Here is a 22,915-nt window from a genome sequence, read left to right as displayed (position 1 = left end):
AAGGGTGAGGTGGGGGTGTCAAGCAACTTTATCACACCATTCCTTCCAACATTCACCACACTCTCTCTGAGATGTGTTCTGATAAGTACAGCTTTCTCCATCCTCTTACATGTCTCCAATACTCTGGATTTGGCAGCTCTATGGTCTACTATCGCGGGCTGCTGTCCAGCAAGTCTGTTCCTTAATTCGGCCATATGCAGGGGAGTCCACCATATTTACCTGGAAGGAGAGGAGGAGAATCAACGGCCTGTTTCTTCTCTCATTAAACATATGAAAAGAGTCCAGTCAAATAGGAGTGTTATAAACTCACAAAGATCAGTGCAAGTGCTGCAACTTACAATAAGTTTGCTCTACAAATGTCATGACTTTTGACATGATATAAACTAAATAAATAACCTCCTTGGCCTTTTCATGTATATTGCTTTTTGTACTAGTGGTATGGTAAAGGGAGCCTGAATTTTGATCCTAGCTTTATTATTAACTTGGTGTGTGACCTTCAGCAAGTCACTCAACATCTGGCCCCAATCCTATACTGATAGTTTATACTGTTGTTAGCAATGGGTGTTGGGAATTACGTAAAAACCTTGGTTCTTTTTTTCCCCTTATTGTCTTACTATTTTTGGTGAACTTTGTTAATCTTTGAGATTCCTACCCCCATTTATTAATTCAGTCAACAAATTTTTAATGAGTACCTACTATGTGCCAGACACTGTGAACTAACACAGACAAAATTCAGGATTTTCATGTAGCTCGCATCTACTCCATTTTCCCAAGGAAGAGTAACTTACACTAGAAATTACGAGAAAGTCAAATAATCTTCCATTAACTTTTCTTCCAGTGAGCTAACTTATCACTAAAACTATTTTTCAAGAAGTTTGTTACCTCATTAGTTCAGCTTTTTTTCTGGAAAACATTCTAAACAAATATACTTTGTATCAGCTTAGATATTGCTAAAACTAGCTTCAGAAAACCAACCCTTAACATAATCTTAAAAACAACTCTTTTGCCAAGATCCTCATAAAAATTTGGCTTTTACAGTGAAAATCTCAACCCATTAATAATAGTCAGTGTTTTAAAGGGAGAAAAATGCTTGCAGCCCTAATTCTAAGCATCAATTTCATTCTGAATGAGCCTAGGAATCATACAGTTCTTTTTGTACCACCTCTGGTGCTTAATTGCGGGCCAAGGTTCTCCTTCAGATACTGTCACCAGATCATATATACACTCAAAGTGAGGCAAAGTGGGAAGTATTTATTAACTTAGCATGCCTCTTCTTTACAGTAAGAAGCATTTAATAGAGCACAGAGGTTTTCAATGCTCTTTGTCCCCACTGTTAAATATAATTTCAATGATCATTTCTATACCGATGCTAGGCATCGTTTGCCCTACGAAAGGTACACTGCGGCTAATAATGACTGCCATCGAGTGAACACTTACCATATGCCAGGCATTGGGCTAAGTGATCTCAATACCTTATCTTATTTAACAACCACCAATCAAACAACTCATTTTACAGCTGAAGAATTTTAGAGAGATTAAGTAACTTTTCCAAGGGCATGCAACTAGTGAATGGCAAATTGTCACCTAACACCAGATTATCTGATGCCAAAACCATGTGTGTCATAATAGGGTCTCTCCACAGTGAGCTAATAGGCTTACTGGGAAGATCAATCACGTGCACATGAGACGATGCAAAAACTAATGGGCTACATAATGCGTCACTGTCTCTAAGTACAAAAGGCCGCCAGAGAAAACAGAACATTTGGCTGAAGTCAAAGATGTAGTTCCTGAACTGGCAGCTTCAATTCCACCAGAAAACATTTATTGAACATTTATGTGAGTGTTTGATACTATCAGAGATACAAGTTTGAACACAACATGCCCCTTCTCTGAAAGCAGAACTCCTTTAATTCCTTAAGGAAGAAAGCTCAGTCACAGATAGTCATGACAGAAGAAAGTATGAGGCAAGTGCTATCAACGTAGTAGGAAGGCCACACACCTTGGAGAGACTCCCGAGAGTTGTGGCTTTTGAGTTGGTCCTGAAATAGGAGTCAGGTAAGAGGGAGTCAGAGAGGCGAGGGAAAGAGGTGAGTATGAAGAGGAAGCTTAGAGAGCAAAGGGAAGGGCAAGTTCAGAACACTTTGAGACAAGGCACGCAGACCAGTTTGGCCAGAATATAAAGTGTACGGTCTAGAGGAGAGTAAGATAAGGCTGAAAATGTGGGTGGAACCCAAACTTGGAAATCTCTGAATGCTAATTCAAGGAGTATATGAAGCCACTCTTTACAATGAGGGACTTCGTGTTAATCTTTTGGTTGGACAAGGACAGTGACGACAGGCAGGTGGAAGCAGGTCCAGCGGGACAGAGCAGCAGAGAGAAAGGTTTGGCAGCCGGGGCAATACTCAGGTGAAAGGTGGAGAGGACCTTTCCTGAGATGGAGGTGGTGGGACGAAAAGAAAAAGAGGAAGAAGGGGTGGATGCAGGAGACCTTACAAAGAAGGGTGCAATAATTGAGCTTAACAAAGATGAACTGAGTATCCCATGTGCTAGCTAGGCTCTGGGATATTAAGGAAATAAGCGACGCTCTCAGGAGACGAAGTCTAGTTGGGGAAAGGAACCCAGACAAACAGACAACTTCAATCTCATAATGACAGCATGTTGGTGCAGTACACCAAGTCTGGAGTCGTAGTACTAGGTAACAGCTGACAGGCTAGAGAAACGTATACTGGTGTTGAGGTTCTAATAAGCTAGTGTATATCACTTGCAAATTGTTTACAGGTAAGTCACTATTGAGATTTACATTCTGGCCATGTTAGGTTTGAAGTAGACAACCTTGAACTGTATCACTTGGGACAATAATATTTTTAATGTATTTTTTCACTAGTACCTAGTATAGCACTACCGTGTTCTCAGTATGAGCTCACAAGAAGTGTTTATCAGTAGTTAAGTCTAATAACTTATCCATTCACTCAATAAATATTCATGGAGAGGGTACTGTGGGCCTTGGGTATAGAAAACAGGATCTGGTTCCAACCAAGGAGACGTGCAGTTGTGTGGGGAAAACAAAACCAACACATAAGAAATGGTGGAAGGCTTTTTGTACTAGTCATTCACAGTACCTTGGGTTTGAAGGTACTTTGTCCATTTATTCACTTACTCCACAGATGAAACAATAATTACTTACATTTCTATACATTCTACGCCTACAAAAGTACTTTTCTTTTTACATACATGATTCTTTCACTCTTTCCAACAAATCTGCAAAGTGGGCACCGGTTAACTCCACTTCATAAATTCACTAACTAAAGTTCAGAAGTTTCAACACCTTACAGAAAGTACTAGTAAGGGCATGGAGCCCAAGCTGTGTGTGCTCTCTACATCACCAGTGTCTCTGAGTTTCTTGAGTGACCCTGGGAGTTGGGCTGGGCTGGTCTTGGCATGGAGAAGGTGGGCACAGCTAACTAGGAAGCACCCCTGACCTCTAGAGGTTTCTCTCTGTGACGGTGCCTTGGGCGAGTATCGGCTGGAAAAAATCATCAATGAATGAATGAGGCGGCTGTCGGTGAGCTAAGCCATCACGATCTTGATCCACCCCAGCGAATGTGCCACACCATTTTCCGGGAACTTTTACTCACATGCAGAATCGAGAGCTGGGTAGAACGTGACCCCGCAAGAGAAAGGCACAAAGGTCCCGGGAAAACACGTCCAGGATAGAAACGAAGGCTCCCTCCCTTCGCCAAGGCAATGCCCCTAACCCAACCAAGCTCTCCGTGGTCTTGGGGTCCCTTCCCCCATTCCCGCCCAAGGTCTGCCTGGGGCGCATTCACCAGCTCCCCCAGCCTCAGCGGGCGGGCGACCAGCTCCCGCTAGCGAGGCTGGGAGAGCCCGCTGAGCCGAGCGGGGGCGGCGAGGGGGCGCCGCCGAGAGCCTAGGGGCGGTGCGATGGGCGCGGGCGGGCGGTGCGGTGGGCGGGTCTCCGTGGTGGGCGGGGCCCCGGGAGGCGGCGGCCGTTGCCGGGCTACGGAGAGCGCCGAGCCGGCGGCGCGGAAAGCCATCCGCGTGCGCGCGGGGAGAAGGACCCCGAACCAAGGTCCGCACCGGGTGCTCTGTACCCGGCCCGGCCCATTCCGCCCTTGTGCCTCCGACTTCAGCCAGGACCTGGAGGGCAGGACGCGGAGGGCGGCGGACGGAGCCGCTCAGGTGACAGGGAAGGTAGGTGTCCCGCTGCACCAGGGGCTGTGCGGCGCTGCGCGGCGGTCCCTAGCCCTCGCCCCGGGTGGATCCCCGCAGGATGGCGGTCCTAAGAGGGGCGGCTGCCCCACGGAGGGGGGAGGGCAGGCAGGGGCTGCTCACGTGCAGAGGAGGGGGGCGGGCGGCCTGAGCCCGGCGAGGGCGACCCCTGGGGAAGGAGTGACAGCCACAGGCTGCCGGGGGCCGGGGCACCGGAGATGCTGGAGCTTCGGTCCCAGCAGCTTGGAGGGACGAGAGGATGTGAACGCCTCCTGATCGTCGTTGGCGACGGGAATGAGCGGACTTAGTCTTTCTATCCAGGGATCTTGTAAATAGAAAAGCTGCTTTTAAGGCAAATGTGTGTGAGTTTGTAAATCAATCTGCGTGAGGCTTCACCCGGGCCTTAACCGATTGCGCTCGGCCCCTGCCCGCACGTCCAACCCGCAGCCGCCGCACGCTTCTCAGGAGGAAGCTGTCTGCAGGTCGGGACTACCCAGCGTAGCTGAGGAGGTGGAAAGAGAACATTTACAGGTTTGATAAGTAGTCCATAAACATATTCATTCTGTGGAAAAAGAACGTTTAGCAAATGTCAGCAGTATTTCTTGGCACAGTGATGGGTAGAGCGTGTAATAAATTAGAGAGAAAGGTCAGCTCTCACAGCCCTTGTGCCATTTCATGGAACAGAAATTTAGCTAATACACTCTTGAAGATGAAGTTTGGAAGGATCAAAATTCAGTGATCTCTTTTGATGGTAGGGAACTATGCATACATTTACCATTGTAAGAAATCCATGTCTTTTTTTCTTTTTTGCATTTCAATAAAAGGACCAATTTGCAAACAAAACCATAAGCATCGTTCGATATTTTTTTTAATGGCAACAATTTAACTCAAAATATTTATGACGGTGTGGTTTTGACTCATTTTCCTTTACTAGAAGATGATTTCTTTATGTAAACAGGAAACAGTTATTGTTAAACGTGGCGTATACAAACCGAAGAATTTTAGTATGTTGTTCTTTTTTTGTGATCAGATACATTATGCAAAAGGAAGGATTATATTGCATTAGTTCAGGATTTACTCAATATATTTTCTATTGTGAAGTTTCACCTGAGGCGTTTTTGCCAATGCTACTTTTGTGTAGTTTAAAAATACATTTTATTTGCAAGCACTGCTTATTATCTAATTTAAACATATGTAACTAGAGGGCTTGAGATTTGACTCCTACTATAGAAGACAGTTTTTGAGATTATTATTTACAGAGATGTGGGTACTTGAAAAGAATTTTTCTTTGCATAATATTTATCAAGCTCTGAAAATACTGCAGAACATGGAGACGCAATTTCATTTTGAAAATACTGCCTTAACAACAATGCATGGTGTGTTATCATGAGCTCTGTAATTTCTTTACTTTTTAACCCATGAAAATGTCTTATGACATCTACTTTATTACCGTGGCCACATGGCTTTATTGACTTTAGAATTTTTTTCCATAGTAAGTGCTAACTCTGGGATGTTGTGGTGGTGTTTTCTGGGACATTCGTGGAAATTATTTGTTTCTCTGATGGGAGTGTCTTTTGACTGAGTCCATGCTGGATCTTGAATGTGAAGTTAAGGACATATGAAGGCTTTTTATGCACTTGAAATTGCAATGTAAAGTGCCTTTCCTACCAGAAACCTGCATGAGAAGTTAATTGAGACATGTAATAGTCACATGCTTTGCTTAATGTATCAATTTAATTAACTAGTTATAGCTCTAATACATGAATCTAGGGCATGACTTTTGAAACGTAAGTGAGGAATTTGGCTTGATTCTCCTTTTTTGGCTTGATTCTCCTGTTTGATTCTCCTTTTTCACCTGTTTCAATCGCTGAATCCAAGCTTAACCCAATCCCCTGCAACTAGTCTCACCATTCAAAAATTAACACAACACCAACGAAAAACTGCAGGCATTTTAATACATGAAAAAGCCAAGTCCTTTAAAATCTGATGAGTCAATATTTAAAGTCAAGCATTTAAAATTCTGGAAAGGCCAACATGCTCTGTGTTGACTACAGTTCGAATAAGAATACCTACCTTGAATAAATGTACACCAAATAAATAGACAGCTGCTTATGTGATAAGAGAGCCAGGAACAGTTAAACAGTTAAACACATTTTTCTCCTGGCAGCTGGTTATTAAATGTTCATAGCCTTTTTAAAGTAACCTTCTAGCTGAAGAATAAGAACAGTAAAGCAGTATGAGCACAATTTCTTTTCGTGATTTACTGGTTGAGCAGTGAGTTCATTCATCGTGTTTTATCTGTCTAAAATGTTTACATTTAAAAGTAAGATGTTTAAACAGGATTGGGTTATCTTCTAGTCCACACATCACAGAATATGTACCTTTTAAAACCTGGGTTTTAAAAGGAGAACAACCACCTATCAGCAATTATAGAAGACAAAAGAACTTGTCTATCTGAAGATGAAATGTTATTTAGCCAGTCTTCGGTAGGTTTGGCTGGGTCTAATATGAGGGGATTCTAAAAGAACGGGGGCTACATGTACACTAGCAATGGTACAGAAGTGGTTTTGGAATCTATCCAGACTCACTTCTAAAATAAAAATTTAAACAGCTGTGTTTTAGCAATGGTCATGCACAAATCTCTTAGAATAGACTGTGTCAATGTTTGAGGTCCCCCTAGTCCTTGATGCTGCAATTGTTCTATTTGTATTTTAGGACAAACATTTGTGAATTTTAGAAAAATACCTTAGTTACAATATGCTTGTTGATTGAACATTTTGAGAACACTGTGTGACAGTGATTTTCCTAAGGCAAAGATGACAGTCTACAACACTCAGAGAAATAAAAGGAGTTAGTCTCAAAAAACCCTACCCTAGGTTAAGTTCTGGTAAAAAAAAAAAAAAATCAGAGCCTGACAGTGAGTGGCCCCAAATGTTTTTGAACTTTGGTGGGGGGGAATTGAAGATATTGTATTTGGCAACAGAACGTTTTAGAGCTTGTAGAGTTTTTAGTAGAAAATATTTCATGATTTGAAAAAGGGAAAGTCATTCTTATTTCCTAGCCAACAACAACATATATATTTTTATTACAGTATACCTTTGTGAGCTTCCTAGGCTACAGAAAGGGCTGCCAACTTGACGATGTGGGAAGAACAATTTTCAGAATTCAGTGACATTGAAGGCTAAGATACAGAATAACTAGAGGCTAGGTAGGGGTTATTGTCTTGTTTGGAAATAGCAGTACCTTAAATTTCTAATTATTTTTTTATTCTCTTAGCATATGGGACTGACATTATTTCTAAGCCATTTATTATTATGTTCCACCACGGAAATGTAAAAGGCTATATGTATAGCACAGGCTTTATTTCAATGCTGATTTTATAAACTGTAAGCCTGCCTATTTACTTTGATTTTGACTTAAATATATATATATATATATATATATATATATATATATATATATATATTATATATACATATATATGTCAGCTTATTGCATATTGGAAAAAATGTATGAGTTGAATATAGCTTCATTACATAATGTTAATATAGTTTTACTAGAAAAACTGTTACCTGTTGCATGCACTGTATGTTGGATAATAAATCAAATAGCTTTTAAGGGATGGAAAAACTAAAGAAAATTAAATAATTTATTCTGGAAAAAATTATCCAGGTTATTGGAATTATTCTAACAGTCATATATTTGGGTCATTTATAAGGTCGAAAATGAAGATCCTTCTCAGGCAGTTTACTGATTTGTGAAAATTAGAAAGATAAATACCAGATCTTCTTCCTTGTCACTAATTATAGCACAATATTCAAGAAATGGGATCCTGACCTAAGTTATATTCTACCACAGTGACTTATATTTCAATCTCAAATTACAGGTGCACATATATTGTTTTAGTCCTTGCAACAACCCTAGAGGTAAAATATTATTCCTAATTACTGAATTTCTTCACTCATTCCACTTGTAGCGGGCACATACTTTGTGTGACTTACAGTCCTAGAGCGAAATCCCAGTTCTTGTCATGAAGTCCTCAGACCCTAATAGTTGTTAAACTCCAATGGCTTGGCTGGTGAGATAATGAAGGAAGGCAGCCCCATGTGACAATAGGGAGTGGTGGAAACTTGAGCACTAAAAAGTGTATGTTCTTCTCTGTCCGGGACAATAGATGCTGAGGTCTAGCTTGAGTTGCTTTGATGTGGGACGCACGGTGGCCAGATTCTCTAATTTTTCAAGAAAATTCTACATTTTTAGTATTGAGAACTTACTTTAAAAAGTAAGTGCTGTGATGACTGAAGAAAATAATGCTGCTGACCAGATGCAACACGAGGGCTACAAAGAGAAGTCCCACATATGCATAATGATGCCGTGAGGTAGAAATAGGCCCAGGAAGCTCCAGGAGCACAAAGGACAGGTGCCCACGCTAAATTTAGGGAGGTCCCGGAAGAACGCTGACAAATTGGGGGGCAGGCATGGTAGATGAAGGTGGGGTATATAGGAAGGCCCCAAGGCAAAAGAGGGGGCCTGGAGTTGAGGGAAGTGCAGGCTGAAATACCCACTGTGGTTTGGCATCCAGTGGTCCTCCCAGCCAATAGGAGACGCAGCCTGGAGCTCCTCCTCCCCAGCAGGGCTCCCGTTAACTGCGCCCCCTGAGGCCCTGCCTCTTTGCCTGCTGACACACCAGCTCAGGTTTTCATGAGTTGAACAAGGAAGTGGAAGGGGCGTGCATTTCAGCATCTGTTGGATTCATCCCCTCTAAAAGCTGGCCAATTAGGACACAGCCGTGTTAGTTACCATTCATTCACATGAGCAGGCTAAGCAGCTGGATTTGATAAGCTGACACTTTCTGTGCAGCTCAACAGAATGCTGGCCAGCTCTCGGCTTTAGGCTCCTGTCTCTCCTTTTTCGTTTGCCTGGTTCTCCTGATACCGCCACCCTGCTGGATATTGTTGAATAGCAGATAGTGAGGCAGAAACTCCACACTCCTGAAATACAGTAAACCAGGCACTATTAGTCTCCTTATTGCTTAGCTATGGGCAGTTTGCACACATTTTGCACAGATGGTTGCTAGATCACTAATAGATGTTGCCGAGTCTGTATATATTGGCAAACTATGACAACCCCGGTGGACCCATTGTATATGATATCAATAATTTGTGTGCCTCACGTTTGATAAGTCATCCCAAATAAAGAGAACACTCAAGTATATTAAAGTATTTTTCTATCTGGGCCAGACCCTGAATGCCCAGAAATGAGAACCAATTTCAATAAATACCTTTTTATGACCTTATTTTTATTTTAAATATTATTACTTAAACACTTGTTATTTCATCAAGTTTTCCTTTTTCGTGTGTGAATGCCAAAGCATTTCTTAAGGTATTTCATTTTATTCCAAGAAATTCAGGTCACCCTTATAACACTCCACCAGCTAAACTGTTTATTTCTAAATAAACCAGGCTACCTTAGAAGGTGTTTAGGAGATCTCACCACCCCCGCTCAGCTGCGAGCACCCTGAGAAGGCCCCTTTGTACTGTCCGTCCCACCCCAATGCTGCCTCCTTTCGGGCACCTAATAACTGTGAAAGCGTGTTGGCTAAACGGATAAATCACGACATGTATCATTTTGTTACGTAGTTTTGTTTTTGTTGATCCATTTTGTTGATGTCATCCTACTGTGCCAAATGGAAGGGGTCGCTGGGTGTGGCAACATGGTAGGGCGCCACTGGAAGTCAGCCTGGCAGAGCGGCCGCGAGCCCTGTTTTGCTTGCAGTCCTGGGGCGTGAATTTGATTCGGTTTCCGCTGTTAGTAGTGCCTTTCTCTCCCTTCCTACAGGGATAAGTATCTACTTTAGGCAGTGGTAGTAAGGGAAAAGGTTATATTTTTAGGAAGCTTTAACACTGTACTTGACATTAGAAATGATTAGTCCAAACTCTGGGTTCGTTCTTAGTCTTTCAGTGCTTTCTGCATTCATGTGTGTCTAAAGGTCTAAAACCATCTGAATAATGTCTTGCATTTGTCTCCAAGGACTGTCACAGACAGTGGATCCTTTGATCCTCAATAATATCAACAACGACGGCCATCATTACTAACATTTATATGGTACTTCTGATGTGCCGGAAATAGTTTATATCAATTAACTCTTCTGTGAGTTCTCTACAGCTGTTAAACTCATTTATTCCTCACAGCCATCTCTGGAGGTAGGTACTGTCACCATGCCCAATTTGGAGATGGGGAAACTGAGACTTGGGTTAAGTAACTTGTCCAAGTTCACAGAGCTAATAAGTGGCGTTCTCAGGGACAGCAGCAATCCCAGTGTCAGCAGCTGTCATTGATTAAGTTTTTATGCATATTCTGTTCTAAAGGGCTAAGCACTTTATATGCATTATCTCCGTGAACCCTCACCACACCCCTAGGAGATAGGTTCTATTGTTATCTCTATAGATGGGTGATCTCAAAGTGACATTACTAAGAAATGGAACTGAAAACCCAGTTGCTCTGGTTGCCATTTTTCCTTGACAGTTCCGGATAAAACCCAGGCGATTTTTACCCGTATTGGGTAAACTTGGACTTTAGTTCATCCTGCTGTCAGGGCAATCTACCCAGTTGGAATTATTTCCCTGCCTCTTGGTATAAAAAGCTAGGATAAAAGGGAAGTCACAGGAAAGAGACGTGACATACTTCGGTGGCAAATCTCAGTCTCCAGCTCCCAGTGTAAGACATCTTCTGTAAAGAACTGCTTGCATTTTTTAAAGTGAATCAGGATTTTAAAAAACAGATCACTGTACTATTTAATGCCTTGAAGATGTAATAAGATAGCATATATAATATATGAAATAGAATGTTTATTCTATTCATATGCAACCAAATCTCACTTGTTTTCCACACTATATTCTTTATTGTTTTGTGCTTCTGCATTCACTTAATTAACTCACAAACATTAATTGAACACCTTTATGTGCCAGGCACCATGCTAGATCCTGGGAATGCGAAGAGTAATAAGGTGTGGTCCCTATTTTAAAGGAGCATCTAATCTGGCAAGTAAAACTGACACCCAAAGAAGCATCATTGCTATGCAACATAATAAACACTGTTTGTGGGTGCAGAAGGGGCTCTTGGGCCATGTGCTTGCTTGTGGACAGCAGTGAGCAGGGTGACAGTTGACTGGTTCTTACAGGGACTCAGTAGGAGAAAGGCTCTCCACACCAAAGTAACACTGTGCATGAGGGCAAGTGTGGGGACAGAGTCCTAGAGAGCAGTTTCCAGGCTTTCGGCCTCACGTGGAAAGGTGCTGGCTCAGTTATTAGATGGCCATCAGCTGTAATCAGCCGTTAGCCACTAATATAACTGCCGTGGCTATGCTAGGGGCTTGGTTAGTTGACAGAGAAGTGAACAGCGGATTGTGGCTAGCGAGCAAGTTGGTTGGTTGGCAGAGAAGTGGACGGCAGGCTGCAGATTGTGTGGCTCTTGCTTCCTGTGTCTTCAACCCAGCCGCCAGCGAGCAGCAGTGATATGAACCTGGTATCCATGGCTCCATATCCTGTGTTCTTGTGTGGGGAGCGGTACCAGAGTCCCCGCATGACAGCAAGATCATGGGTGTTGAGGAGAGATGTGAGGTGGCAGTGTGGCTGACCTGGGTGGGCAGTGGGAGGAGTGACCAGTGCTGACTTATATTATTCTCCCAATACACATGTGAAAATTGAATAGTTTGAATGGGAAATACAAAAACAGCATTGCTTTACCTAAATTTCCAGTGGAAGAGCTAGGTTCGCCCCCACGAATTACCTTCTGAACTCCTTAGCTTGTCCCCTATGGCCTTTACAATGTCACTGTTTTTGTATTTCCCATTCAAACTATTCAATTTTCACATGTATATTGGGAGAATAATATAAGTCGGCACATAGGATATCTTTCCATTAATTTTTTTCTACCCTATCATCTAAAAAGAATCTGTTTGTGAGGCAAAAGTCATAGTACTTTATTTAATGTTTCTCCTTTCTTTGGTAGTGTTTATGTGATTTTCATCTCATCACCTCTTTTAATTTATAAACTTTTCAAGGGGGAGGACCGTGTCACTTACATTTTTGCCCCAACAGCATTACACCTCTATTTTTTTCATTATTAATGAAATATTTACACTGTAAAGAATGTTTAGGAAAAAGAGGAGAAAACTTCCATTGAAACTAACCATTGATAATGATAATATTTTGATAATATTTGATAATATCAATAACCATTGATAACACTTTGACATAAAATAGGTGTATGTTATGCAGTCAAAATCGTATTGCCATGACTTCTGACTTGATGTGTGCACATCAATGACTGCCTTACAAGGTGTCATGGCATTTGACTGCCGTCCTCCATCATTACTGCAGTTCTCGGTAGACTAGTCTGTCAAAACCAGTTGCTCAATTATGGGATGCACTGACTCCGTCAACCTCTTTTTTCTCATATTTTGTGTAAATGCTTTGGTATTTATACCCTCTTTTCTGTATTAGTTTAATTCCATGTAGCGTTTATGGTTTTTATTTACTTTTAAAAATGACCACATTGAAAAAGATTTAGGACCGTGTCGAGAAAGATAACCTGAAGCATACCTTTCACGGAATGTGATTTTTATCTTCTGACCCCAATCCTGTGTCTACACAAGCAGTGAGTTGCATGGTTGGGTAATTGCTGGATGATTTTGAGATATGCAAGGGGAGAAAAAAAGAAAGCTCTGACCAAGAAGCTGGAAAAGCAGTCAAAGCTGTTTGAATCGACTAAAAATGGATCATTCATTCAGCACATGTAAAAATGATTTTTGTGGTGCCCTGATCATTGGACCTGCTCAGGGAGGTTAAATGGCCATCTGGGTCCTACATCTCCAGGCTGTCACGCGCTCTCCTGGTTGGCTGCTAGGCCAGTGGTTGACACAGCAGCCTGCCCAACTCTGTTTCCTTTGTTGTTATTGTTTTTCTTTTTCTTGAACTCTTTGGCCCACAGCTCTGGTTTCCTTCTAAGTAGTCAGATTATCTGCTCTGGGTCTGTTATTTTTGGAAGATTCAACTCTAAAGGGAAACTGAACCGTTGTTTCACTACCTGATAGATGGAGCCACCAGATAAGTCTTCACTTAAAATAAAAAAAATCCTTTGCCATTGTGTGGCTCAGTAAAAAAGCAGCCAGATCTGTTTCTATATTTTTGATCATTTCTGGTGAGGATAAAGAGGCTTGGATGATCTTTTATTGAAATGTCAGACTTAGTGCCTCCAACTTTATCACTTATAAAGGATTTTTTGCGTTTTTAAATGAATGCTTATTTTTCTGCTAATGTATTATTTGCGCTGAACTGGTTTGGGACAGAACTCACAAATGCGAAATGTCAGCTCCCTCTGCTTTTTAGCAAGAGCCAAGCAGACCGTCCTCCAGGGTGTAGGTGACACAGGAAAGACGTGAGTGTGGCGGTGGGGCTGACCTGGATGGGCAGTGAGAGGAGTTTGTGTGCAACTCTGTCTCTCACTAGCAGTGTGACCTTGGGCAAGTGATTCAGCTCTCTCTCTTAGCCTCAGTTTCCCCACCTCTAAAATGGGGATACTGTAATATCTACCTTCTAGAGTAGCTGTGAAGATTAAATGAATTATGTTGAAAATAGTATCTGGCATGTAGTGCTCAGCATGTGTTAATTGTTATTTTATCACTAGTATCCTGTTGGCACTGATTGAACTCATATGAATGGAAGGTTTACACAGTCACTGTTTGAATGTAATTCTCTACTGGGTGAAGTAGATTGGACACTGTAGAGACTTGGGTAGAAAATAAAGGCCCGGGAATTCAGAGCCAGTAGGAGTTTTGCCTGTGTTGTTTATGTAGACAAAGCATTAACTCTCATGACCTAAATTTTTAAAGATTACGTATTATATGCCTGTTGTATCTTTTTTAAAAGTGATTCTTTTGAAAACATAAATACTTTTACCTAGGATCTATAAGCAAATAGTAAACATTATGTAGTAAATACAGAACACAGTCACTAATTGTTATTAATGTTAACTTCTCTTCTTATCTTTTAGAACTCTTCAACAATAAATACATTTAATAAGAGCGATGGCTTTAAAAGTGCTATTAGAACAAGAGAAAATATTTTTCACCATCGTAATTTTACTAGCCTGTTTGGTAAGTCAGCTCTACTTTTATAAGACTGTGGTGCAAGAATTCATATATGTAATACTCAAACTATTTTCTATGTCTAATTTCATATTTTAAAATTTTCTTTCAAGTTGCATTTTATAATTGTTACATTTAATTATAGGTCAAATATGGCTACTGAGTCTGGACTTTTGTAACAATTGTTGAAATTATTTTATTTAAATTTAGATGAAGTCATAAAATCACAGTGTTGCTTGCAACCCCGTGACAATTATTTCCTTGGGTTACAGGCACATAGACAGCACTACCTAGGCCCTCACAGAACAGAGTCTAATTTGGAGCCCATGACTCACATAGTTTGTGAAGTATTTAGAATCGCTTTTTAAAAGTGCTGTTATTTTTCATATAGTTATTTATATCCTTAGTTCCAAAAAGTATTTAGGACAGATGGAGAATTTCCATGTTTGAAAGCTCGACACAAAAGATCTCTGACGGTGTTCAAAAGAATTGAAACTTACTGAGTTTGAAGAGACAATCATGATCTATAACTATGAAAAGAATTATTTACACTGAAGGCAGTACCCAAAGTCTTCTTGGAAGACAAAGTAAGAGGGAATGGGGTCCAGTTGGAGTCAGAGATTTAGGCAGATATAAGGAGGTTGTTTACACCCTGAACGTCTAGAGGGGAGGTTGGAGAATGCCTTTCTCAAAGCCATTACTATCTCTCTGCGGTGGGAAGGTACGTATCTCTCTCAAATCCAATCAGACTCCTCTCAGAGAGGCAGGAGGAGATGAGATGATGAGACTTTTAGCCCCGAATCATGCTTGTCCTAAACCCCACCTTGAACTCTCCCAACTGTCTGCTCTAGAGGTTCAGCTTTGATTTTCTACAAGGAGGCCCCCAGACATCATTAGAGATATTCCTGCTTCAAGGTGGAGGTAGTTTATACTGAATAATTGCTCATGATTCCAACCATCAAAAGCAGTGTCCTTGCATCTATGCGTGATAGGCATTCTCCATGACAGCAGTCTCTATTCCTCTAGGACTTCCTGAGTTTTCAGCTTTCATTTAGGAAAACAAAACTATAGCCGGGAATGTCACTGAGGACTTTCCTGCTAATGATAAAAGTTGAACTGAATGGTGTCACCCATCTGAGATTCTGTTAATTCCAACATTTTTTATAAAATACTGCCAAGAAGTAGATAAACACTCTTTTGTAGGATGATAGTATATAAGGTGAACTTACAATTATTTTTAAATAAAATAAGACCCAAAAAAAAAGGCTTTATTTTGGAAAATGACTTACGACCTTTGTTTTTCTTTTGCCAAAACAGATAATCTTTCCATTGAAATCCTATGCTGTGAACCAAAGTATATTGTTAGGTCCCACTGAAATGGTTAAATGGTAATCAGTAAGAATGTAAGCTCATATTTACATAACACTTTTCCTTTGAAGAGTTCAGAGAGTTTGGCCGTTGTCATCTTCCTCATCATCAAGAATTTTACTGATCTCACGATTGGCAGACGGAATTTTTTGAAAGACAATCTCTAAATAAATGCAGTTCAACTGAAAAAGGTTGACATTTCTGCACCAAAACTGGGTAGGAGAGATGTCTAAAGGTTAATAGCAAAGTTCCCATAGCTATACTCATTTATTTCATTTATTTAGTTATCCAATTCATTATCCTTGAATATGCTTATATTTCTTGATGATCAAAAATATGGTTTTTGAAATGAGAATTTTTAAGATTGCAAAAGGACCTTGGGTCTCTGCATGACTGTTCTCTTATACAACCTCTTACTTAGAAAAAGGCATCTTCTATGTCATTTTGTACCTTGGGTCCTCAGAAATGTATGAGGAAGACAGGTGATTCCAAGAAAAAAGGAGACCTCATTTAGGGAACACAGAGAAGAATCAGGTGTATTGATTTACTTGTTCCACTGACTTACTCAAAAAGTAGGTTTTTTTCCTACAGTGAAAATTAAATTGGTGTCATTCTGAATTAATATTTGCGTTCAGTGATGAATAATACTGGCGATATTGTTTCTTTCCTGCAAAAAATGTAATCAACTTACTTTGAGATAACGTTTTGTGGAACTTTTTTTTCAGGCATGTAAAGTGATTTGTGAAACAGGGGACTGTAGACAACAAGAATTCAGGGATCGGTCTGGAAATTGTGTTCCCTGCAAGCAATGTGGGCCAGGCATGGAGTTGTCTAAGGTATGGCCTACACGATGAAGCTGCAGATCTGTGTTTTCTAAGTGGTTTCTTTTTAGCTCAGTGCTTTTAGTTAATTACTAGTGAAGATTTGGGCACCAGGCAGAATTCTTGGTTCATTATGTCACTAGCCAAATAATGCACAGTTCTCTTTTCAGTACTTTTGATTCACGTGTCTTACTGAGATAGAGGAAATAGGTTCTGATAACCAGAATTCAATAAATGTCATTGTTCTATATAATTTAGTGTTTATCGTATTGCATGGAAGGAACAGAATTACTAAGATTTATTTGCATTAGTTACAAAGAATCAATATTCTACTAAAGATTTAAAAATAAAGCATTGATAACAGAAAACGGTTATGTTCCCGTTTACTGGGCCTTCTTTTTCTTAAAATGACCATTACCATTGCTAGTCAAGTAGAGCCCAGCAGTGTCTTCAGGAATGATGCTCCAAGGGCGCAGTCCTTTCCCGAACCAGGGTTTCGAACATTCCTTTGACCAGGCGAGTATTATTATTCTCTCCAGGTTGAGGGTATGTCACTCCCAGGAGCATTTTTAAATATATTCGTTTTAACCAGTCTTTGTTAAGAAACAGTGTGTTCTAGCATATTTCTGAGTCTTGGATATTCTTGGGCTCTTCGTTTTTGTGAGCATGGTCAGAGTTATACATAATCCATTTGCTTCATCTTCTGACCTTTTGAAGATGTTACTCGTTGTGGAGAACTGATGCGTCATTTTTTTGTTCTAAATGAAGCATCAAAGTCTTCCTGTTAGAAAAGGAACAAAAGATTTTTCTTTTCATTTCAGACTTGTAGAAAGAGAAGTCCTTTGCCCTTAAAGACTGCCATTATTTAAAGTTGAGTCTTGGCATTCACAGATTTTTGATCCACGACCTACAAACAGCAGGAAGCAAAGATTTATGCATTCTGCAAGTAATTCCTAGTGTATGGCCGCTCTCTGGTTGTTGAGTTAGATAAGTGGTGTCTTTTTCAGTGTCCTGGGCTTTCCATTTGGATTGAAACTGGCTGACCTTCGAACTCTGTGCTGTCTAGTTAACCATAGCATCTCAGCTGATATTTTTTTAATCTGTGGATTGTAGTATCATGCATTTTCAGACATAGCTTTTGCTCCGTTGGGTGTATAAAGCTTCTTTATAGAACACCGGCATATCTAGGATCAGTGAACAGAGTAGTTAAAAAATGCGATAGGGCCCAAAAGGAAAATAGACAATGATGTTTCTACCCCTCAAAAGTTCTTCTTTTCCCAACTGAAAATCTGAATGAAATTTTACAGATCCCAACATGAGTAAATTGTTTCTAGAAATTGCTCCCTAACTTTTGTCCTTTGAATCCAGAAAATATAACCTCAAAATAATTTTTGGAGAATCAGACCAGAGGATGAAGGTCCTGTCAGCTCTAATATATATTTTTTTATTAAAAGAAATCCATCTTCTGAGATTCTCTGATAAGTTTCCATATTTCATAATGTCCCATGGATATCCAGAAAAAACTTTTTTCTCTAGGTAGCAATTTTCCCCGAGCATTGAAATAACAACTAAAGGGAAACAATTCAAATAATTCTCCTTTACGTACTTATTTATTCTTCCCTTAAAAACAAAAAAAAAAAGACCAGGACAAATTGGATGAGAAAGAATAAAAGTAAAGGTAATGATGTCACTGAAATATTAGATTCTTAAGACCCACTTGGGTGTACAAATGTCTAAACAGAGTACCTAGCTCCTAGCAGAGTATATCTTTGCTAAAGGAGTGAACGAATCAGTCAACCGTAGGTAGTTTTGGGGGGAAAAAGCGACAATTAAATCTAGTAATATAAAAGTTAATTAATTTGTGTGTATGTGTGTTATAAATAATATATTCCACCAAGTCTTTTATCTTGGTTTTAGCTCCCTGCAAATAAAATTAGCAACTGAATATGGCCTATGTTCTAAGATGCAAAACATGAGAGGCAGAAGAATCAAACATTCCAGTGGAAGTATCAATATATTTTTATTTCCCAGTTACTGATCAAAACAAAGAGCTTGAGTTTTTTTTATAAGCAATTACTTTGGGGCTGGAAATTTCTAAACAGTCCACTCATAAATTTGCAGTTTCTTCTTTTCAGGCTGCCTTTACTAAGTTTTTAGCAATAACAGACATATTTCACAGGAAAGAAAAGTAAGTTTTGAATATGCTAAAATCAGACAAATCACTTAAATTAACAAATGTACTTACCTGGCTAATTATCACTTTGATGCTTTACAAATCAAGCGGAAATTTATTCTTTGGACTAAGACGAAACTTTTTTTAATTGTCAGATAACTACATTTATAAATAATCAAATTTCTTTTTACTAGGGATGCTAAATACATTACAGTAATATATATTATTATTCTCTTCCCTGTTTAAGACATACTGAAATGTGGCTTGGGTCACTGAAGAACTGGAGCATTTATTTTATTTCATTTTCATTAATTAAATTTAAGTTGCACCACATGAGGTTACGGCTGTGGTATTGGACAGTGCGGCTCTAGAATGATGACCTTTCCTCCAGAAGTTCTGGCAGAGGACCAGCTTCTAGAACAGAGAGCTCTCCAAATCGTGTTGACCCAATGCACGTGTGCAGTACAGGAGCTGCCACCCTGCTCAGCCTCCTTCCTCTCCTCCCTGTCCTGAGCCTCCTGCATCCTGGCCACTGATTTCCAAACACTCACCTGTTTCTGTTCCTCCATAGCTCCTGTCTGGTCTTGCACAGTGGGGGCCATCCTGTGGCTCTTGCCCCAGTGGTGCCCTCCACAGCCCTCGTGTGCCATCCTGAGCAGTCTCATCCTATTAGCTCTTTTGGTTTCCAGTTCCCTCCCTGGATGCCCCAAGCGTATCATCTCTTGTCATTTAGGTTCTTGTTAGTAATTTAGCTTAATAAGTAGTTTTTGTGTATCTTTGGGGAAAATTGATGACCCGTCACTGTGCCATTTGGAGTCTGTTTTGAGGTTTTTAACCATGGAGGCGTATTTAGTTTTTCTCTCTTCCTCTACAGGGTTTAGTTTTTGAAAGTTGGAGAGAAATAATTAATGATGTCTTTTTCCTATTTCTGAGGCAAAAAATACAGAATATAGTTTACATTGCTCCATAAGTAATCCACGCTGGGCATTTGGAGCGCTGGATGTGGGTAGGAGTGTTACATGGCCATGCTTTGGGCTCGTGAGAATAAACACCGTCGGGATACGTGGGAGAGGATGCTTTTTGCTTTCCTGAAGTGACCACATTAGACTTTTACTTGTTACTGTCTAACATTTGCCCAGCCACAGCCCCTCCTCCTTACCGACTATTAATGCCAACAATGGGCTTTTAACATGATCGCCTCCCAGCAGTAAATCAGGAAACTGGTTTTTGCATGAACCACTTGAAACAGACTTCAAGTCTCTGGCACGATTTTCAAAGTGAGCTTTTCTAACCAATTATTGGGATGACTAGTTAATGTGAAAAAATGAACTCTTGTAAACAACAACACGCTGCCCTCCACACGGGTGCACGTCCGCTTCCTATTTCTAAAGACACCTACTTTTTTGGAAAACTGTTTTAATCCACAAGAAGAAAGTCACCCCCAAAAAATGAATGTAATTTGCAAGCATAAAAAAAAGGTTCATTTTTGCCATTTAATTACAGTGTTGCTCACTTTATTTATGTTTAATTATACCTAATCAAGCCCAGTGATGTTTGGCAGATATTAACAAGCTCTGGCTTGTACTTTTTCTTTAAAAAACTCAACTACAGATTTTCATAAACTAACAGTTAAGGTGAAATATGTCTTTGGTGTTGTTTTATGAAAGGAAATTAAAAAGCTGATATCTAAACATTTGCCACATAAATCTAATTTGTCGTTGCCACTTGTGTGCCCTCCATTTTCTCCACAAATAACTTCTTCTCTGTCCGAATTTGAACTTTTACAGTTCAAAGAACCAAAGTTAATAACTTATTGGCTGTACAAATAAATAGTGCTTTAGACCCAGGGCCCCAGAATGTGTTTCCTGGACATCTGATGGTCTGTGAGAATCTCCTCTGTGGTCTGGGGAGCTGCTCCTCGAAAATGTACGTGGGATCCACTTGTGTTTTTGGTAAGGGCTGGATTTGCAGAGGGAGAAAAGGGAGAAGGGGATTTGAGGACTGTTTATGTTGAGTCATTTTGCTACTGCAAAGCCACCAAATGTGGCTTAAAAATATTGGGCAGAGTGACAAAGCTACTGCTGCCGCCAGCTTGGGTGGAAGCAGCCCAGCTGGATCCTGCCCTCTCTTGCCTTGGAACCACAGTACAGAAAGCTCCTCACGCCCGCACCCCTACCCCCACCAGCCCCCCACTCTCACTTGCCCCCCCACCCCACTCCACCCCACCAGCCCAGGAGGCTATTGGGCCTTACCATGTGGGAGACGTTGCTATGGCCTTTATAGGGTTTTGCTTCCTGGAATAAAATAATAATACTCTGGAATAAAATAATAATAATAGCAACAACAACTTTAGGAAATAGTGCCTTAAGTAATATTTATTCTCCATTTGTTTATTCGGCAAGTACTTACTACTCACCAGCCTGTTTGCACTATTAAAGAAAAGATGAAGATGGTCAAGCAGACTTTATTCAGAACCTTCGCAGTAGGTATAGGGACTGCTGCAATGGGGTTTTACAGTGGGGGAGAGACTGGGCTCCACTCCAAATACAGCATGGGCGAGGGGGAGTGTAGAGCCAAGGACCAGGGTGGGTCGAAAATCACCGAAGAGAAATATCAGGAGGAAGGCAGGTTCTGGCTAAAGCTGACCTAACAGGATTCTGCAGAATTCAGGCCAGGGTGGCCCAACACCGGCTGGGGGATAGCGGAGGGTGAGGAGCCCCATCATACGAGTATATGGAGGGTGGGGAGTTCTGGTGAAACTGGCTGAGCGGGGGACTGACTAAAACTGGATTTTGAAGGGAGTGCAAAGATGGGCCTAGGAGAAGTTCAGGAGCCTGACTAAGAATGCTTGTCAGTACCAGGTGCTATGATAGGCTTTTGGAAAGTGGGGGAGGGAGACATCAAATACCATGGATTGTTCACTTACTGCATGATTTTTGGAAATACAGTAAGTAGGAACCCCACAACATGCTTTTTTTAAATTGCATTTTAAAAATATATGTGTATTTCCTCACCTCAAAGTTTATTAATAAAAAGGTCTTCTCAGGGATTCAAGGATGGTATTTCCTTCAAGCTTTTAAAGTACCAGGTTATAATTTCAAAAATAAAGACTATGGGATTTATTTTAAAGCCTAAGTGCATTCCTACCATTGATATTAATGCCAGGCCATGCTCCAAAAGAGTAAAACCCACAAATCATATTCTGAAGTCCAGGCCAGTGACTGACTCGCTCTTCCCTACCCCCCACTTATCCTCCTTCACCAAACACACACACACACACACACACACACACACACACACACACAGTCCTCTCTAATGAAACGAGAGGAAAGTGTCAAAGAGCAGGACAGAGGTTAAAGCACTCAAAGCAAATGTTATTCAGGAACTATTGCCATAGAGGAAACGGGACCTCATATAGAATCGGGCTCATTTCCAAATACAACAAGGACAACAAAGGTTGGGGGGTTATAACCCAGGGTCAGGGTCAGGGTCAGGGGATGGAGCATTACTCAAAGGAAGCATCAGAGTACTGGGTATTCTGGCTACACAGACCCAACAAGATTCTTGCAGAAGGCAGGCTAGGGTTATCAGACATCACCTGGGGAGTGGAGAGCGATGAGGAAATTTGATCAGACATTGAGGGTAAGCAGTATTGGCCGGGGGATGGATTCTGGCTAAGCAGACTTGACAGGATTTTTGGACAACTGGGCTCTTGAGGACAAGACCTAAGAACAGGGCCTAGTTGAAAATGGCTCAGAGGAGCCTATAGAGTTCTGTCAAGAAGAGAGTCTGTCTAAAGGCTAAGCCTGAACCAAGCATGACCAGCCTACTCTCTCCTTTCACTAATCTGTTTTATTTCACCAAAAACCCATTCCTACCTTTTCTTCTATTCCCAAGTGTAGTATACTAGCCAGCCATGGAAACTAACACGCCGAAGGAAATTGCCCCCTTTCTTTGCAAAAGTAATGGGAGAAAAAACCTGGAAGATTTGATACTGTTTTCATCAGATGCACAATTAGATCTGTGGTACGTGCCGGTGCGATTCACCACACATGTTGCCCTCTCCATCCCAACCCTTGGGACTCAGTGATGAGTAAGGAAAGCTCCTGCTGTCAGTGATGCTACAGCCCACATGGTGGAAACTGTCTCCACATGCTGATGAGACTCCCTCCATGA

The 22,915-nt window shown here is 40.8% G+C and overlaps 1 protein-coding gene across 7 annotated transcripts in view; it reads left to right on the top strand.

Annotated features, from left to right (window-relative positions):
* Nucleotides 1-22,915, top strand: part of TNFRSF19 (TNF receptor superfamily member 19) — an 87,529-nt gene that overhangs the window by 4,380 nt on the left and 60,234 nt on the right. For 3 of the 7 annotated variants that reach the window (XM_019736609.3, XM_088792721.1, XM_074330038.2), the window contains exons 2-3: nucleotides 14,284-14,386; nucleotides 16,471-16,581. In XM_019736609.3, coding sequence (XP_019592168.1) covers nucleotides 14,318-14,386; nucleotides 16,471-16,581 — 180 coding nt within the window. In that variant the 5' untranslated portion in view covers nucleotides 14,284-14,317. Of the gene's footprint in view, nucleotides 1-4,016; nucleotides 4,213-4,524; nucleotides 4,762-14,283; nucleotides 14,387-16,470; nucleotides 16,582-22,915 lie in introns of those variants that run through there. The other 4 variants (XM_019736608.3, XM_074330037.2, XM_088792720.1 and 1 more) reach the window with 3 other exon arrangements.

This window comes from Rhinolophus sinicus, chromosome 16 (genome assembly GCF_057876585.1).
Source record: "Rhinolophus sinicus isolate RSI-liver-muscle chromosome 16, RSI-T2T, whole genome shotgun sequence".
Lineage (NCBI taxonomy): Eukaryota > Metazoa > Chordata > Mammalia > Chiroptera > Rhinolophidae > Rhinolophus > Rhinolophus sinicus.
This window is presented reverse-complemented; position numbering and strand designations above follow the sequence as displayed.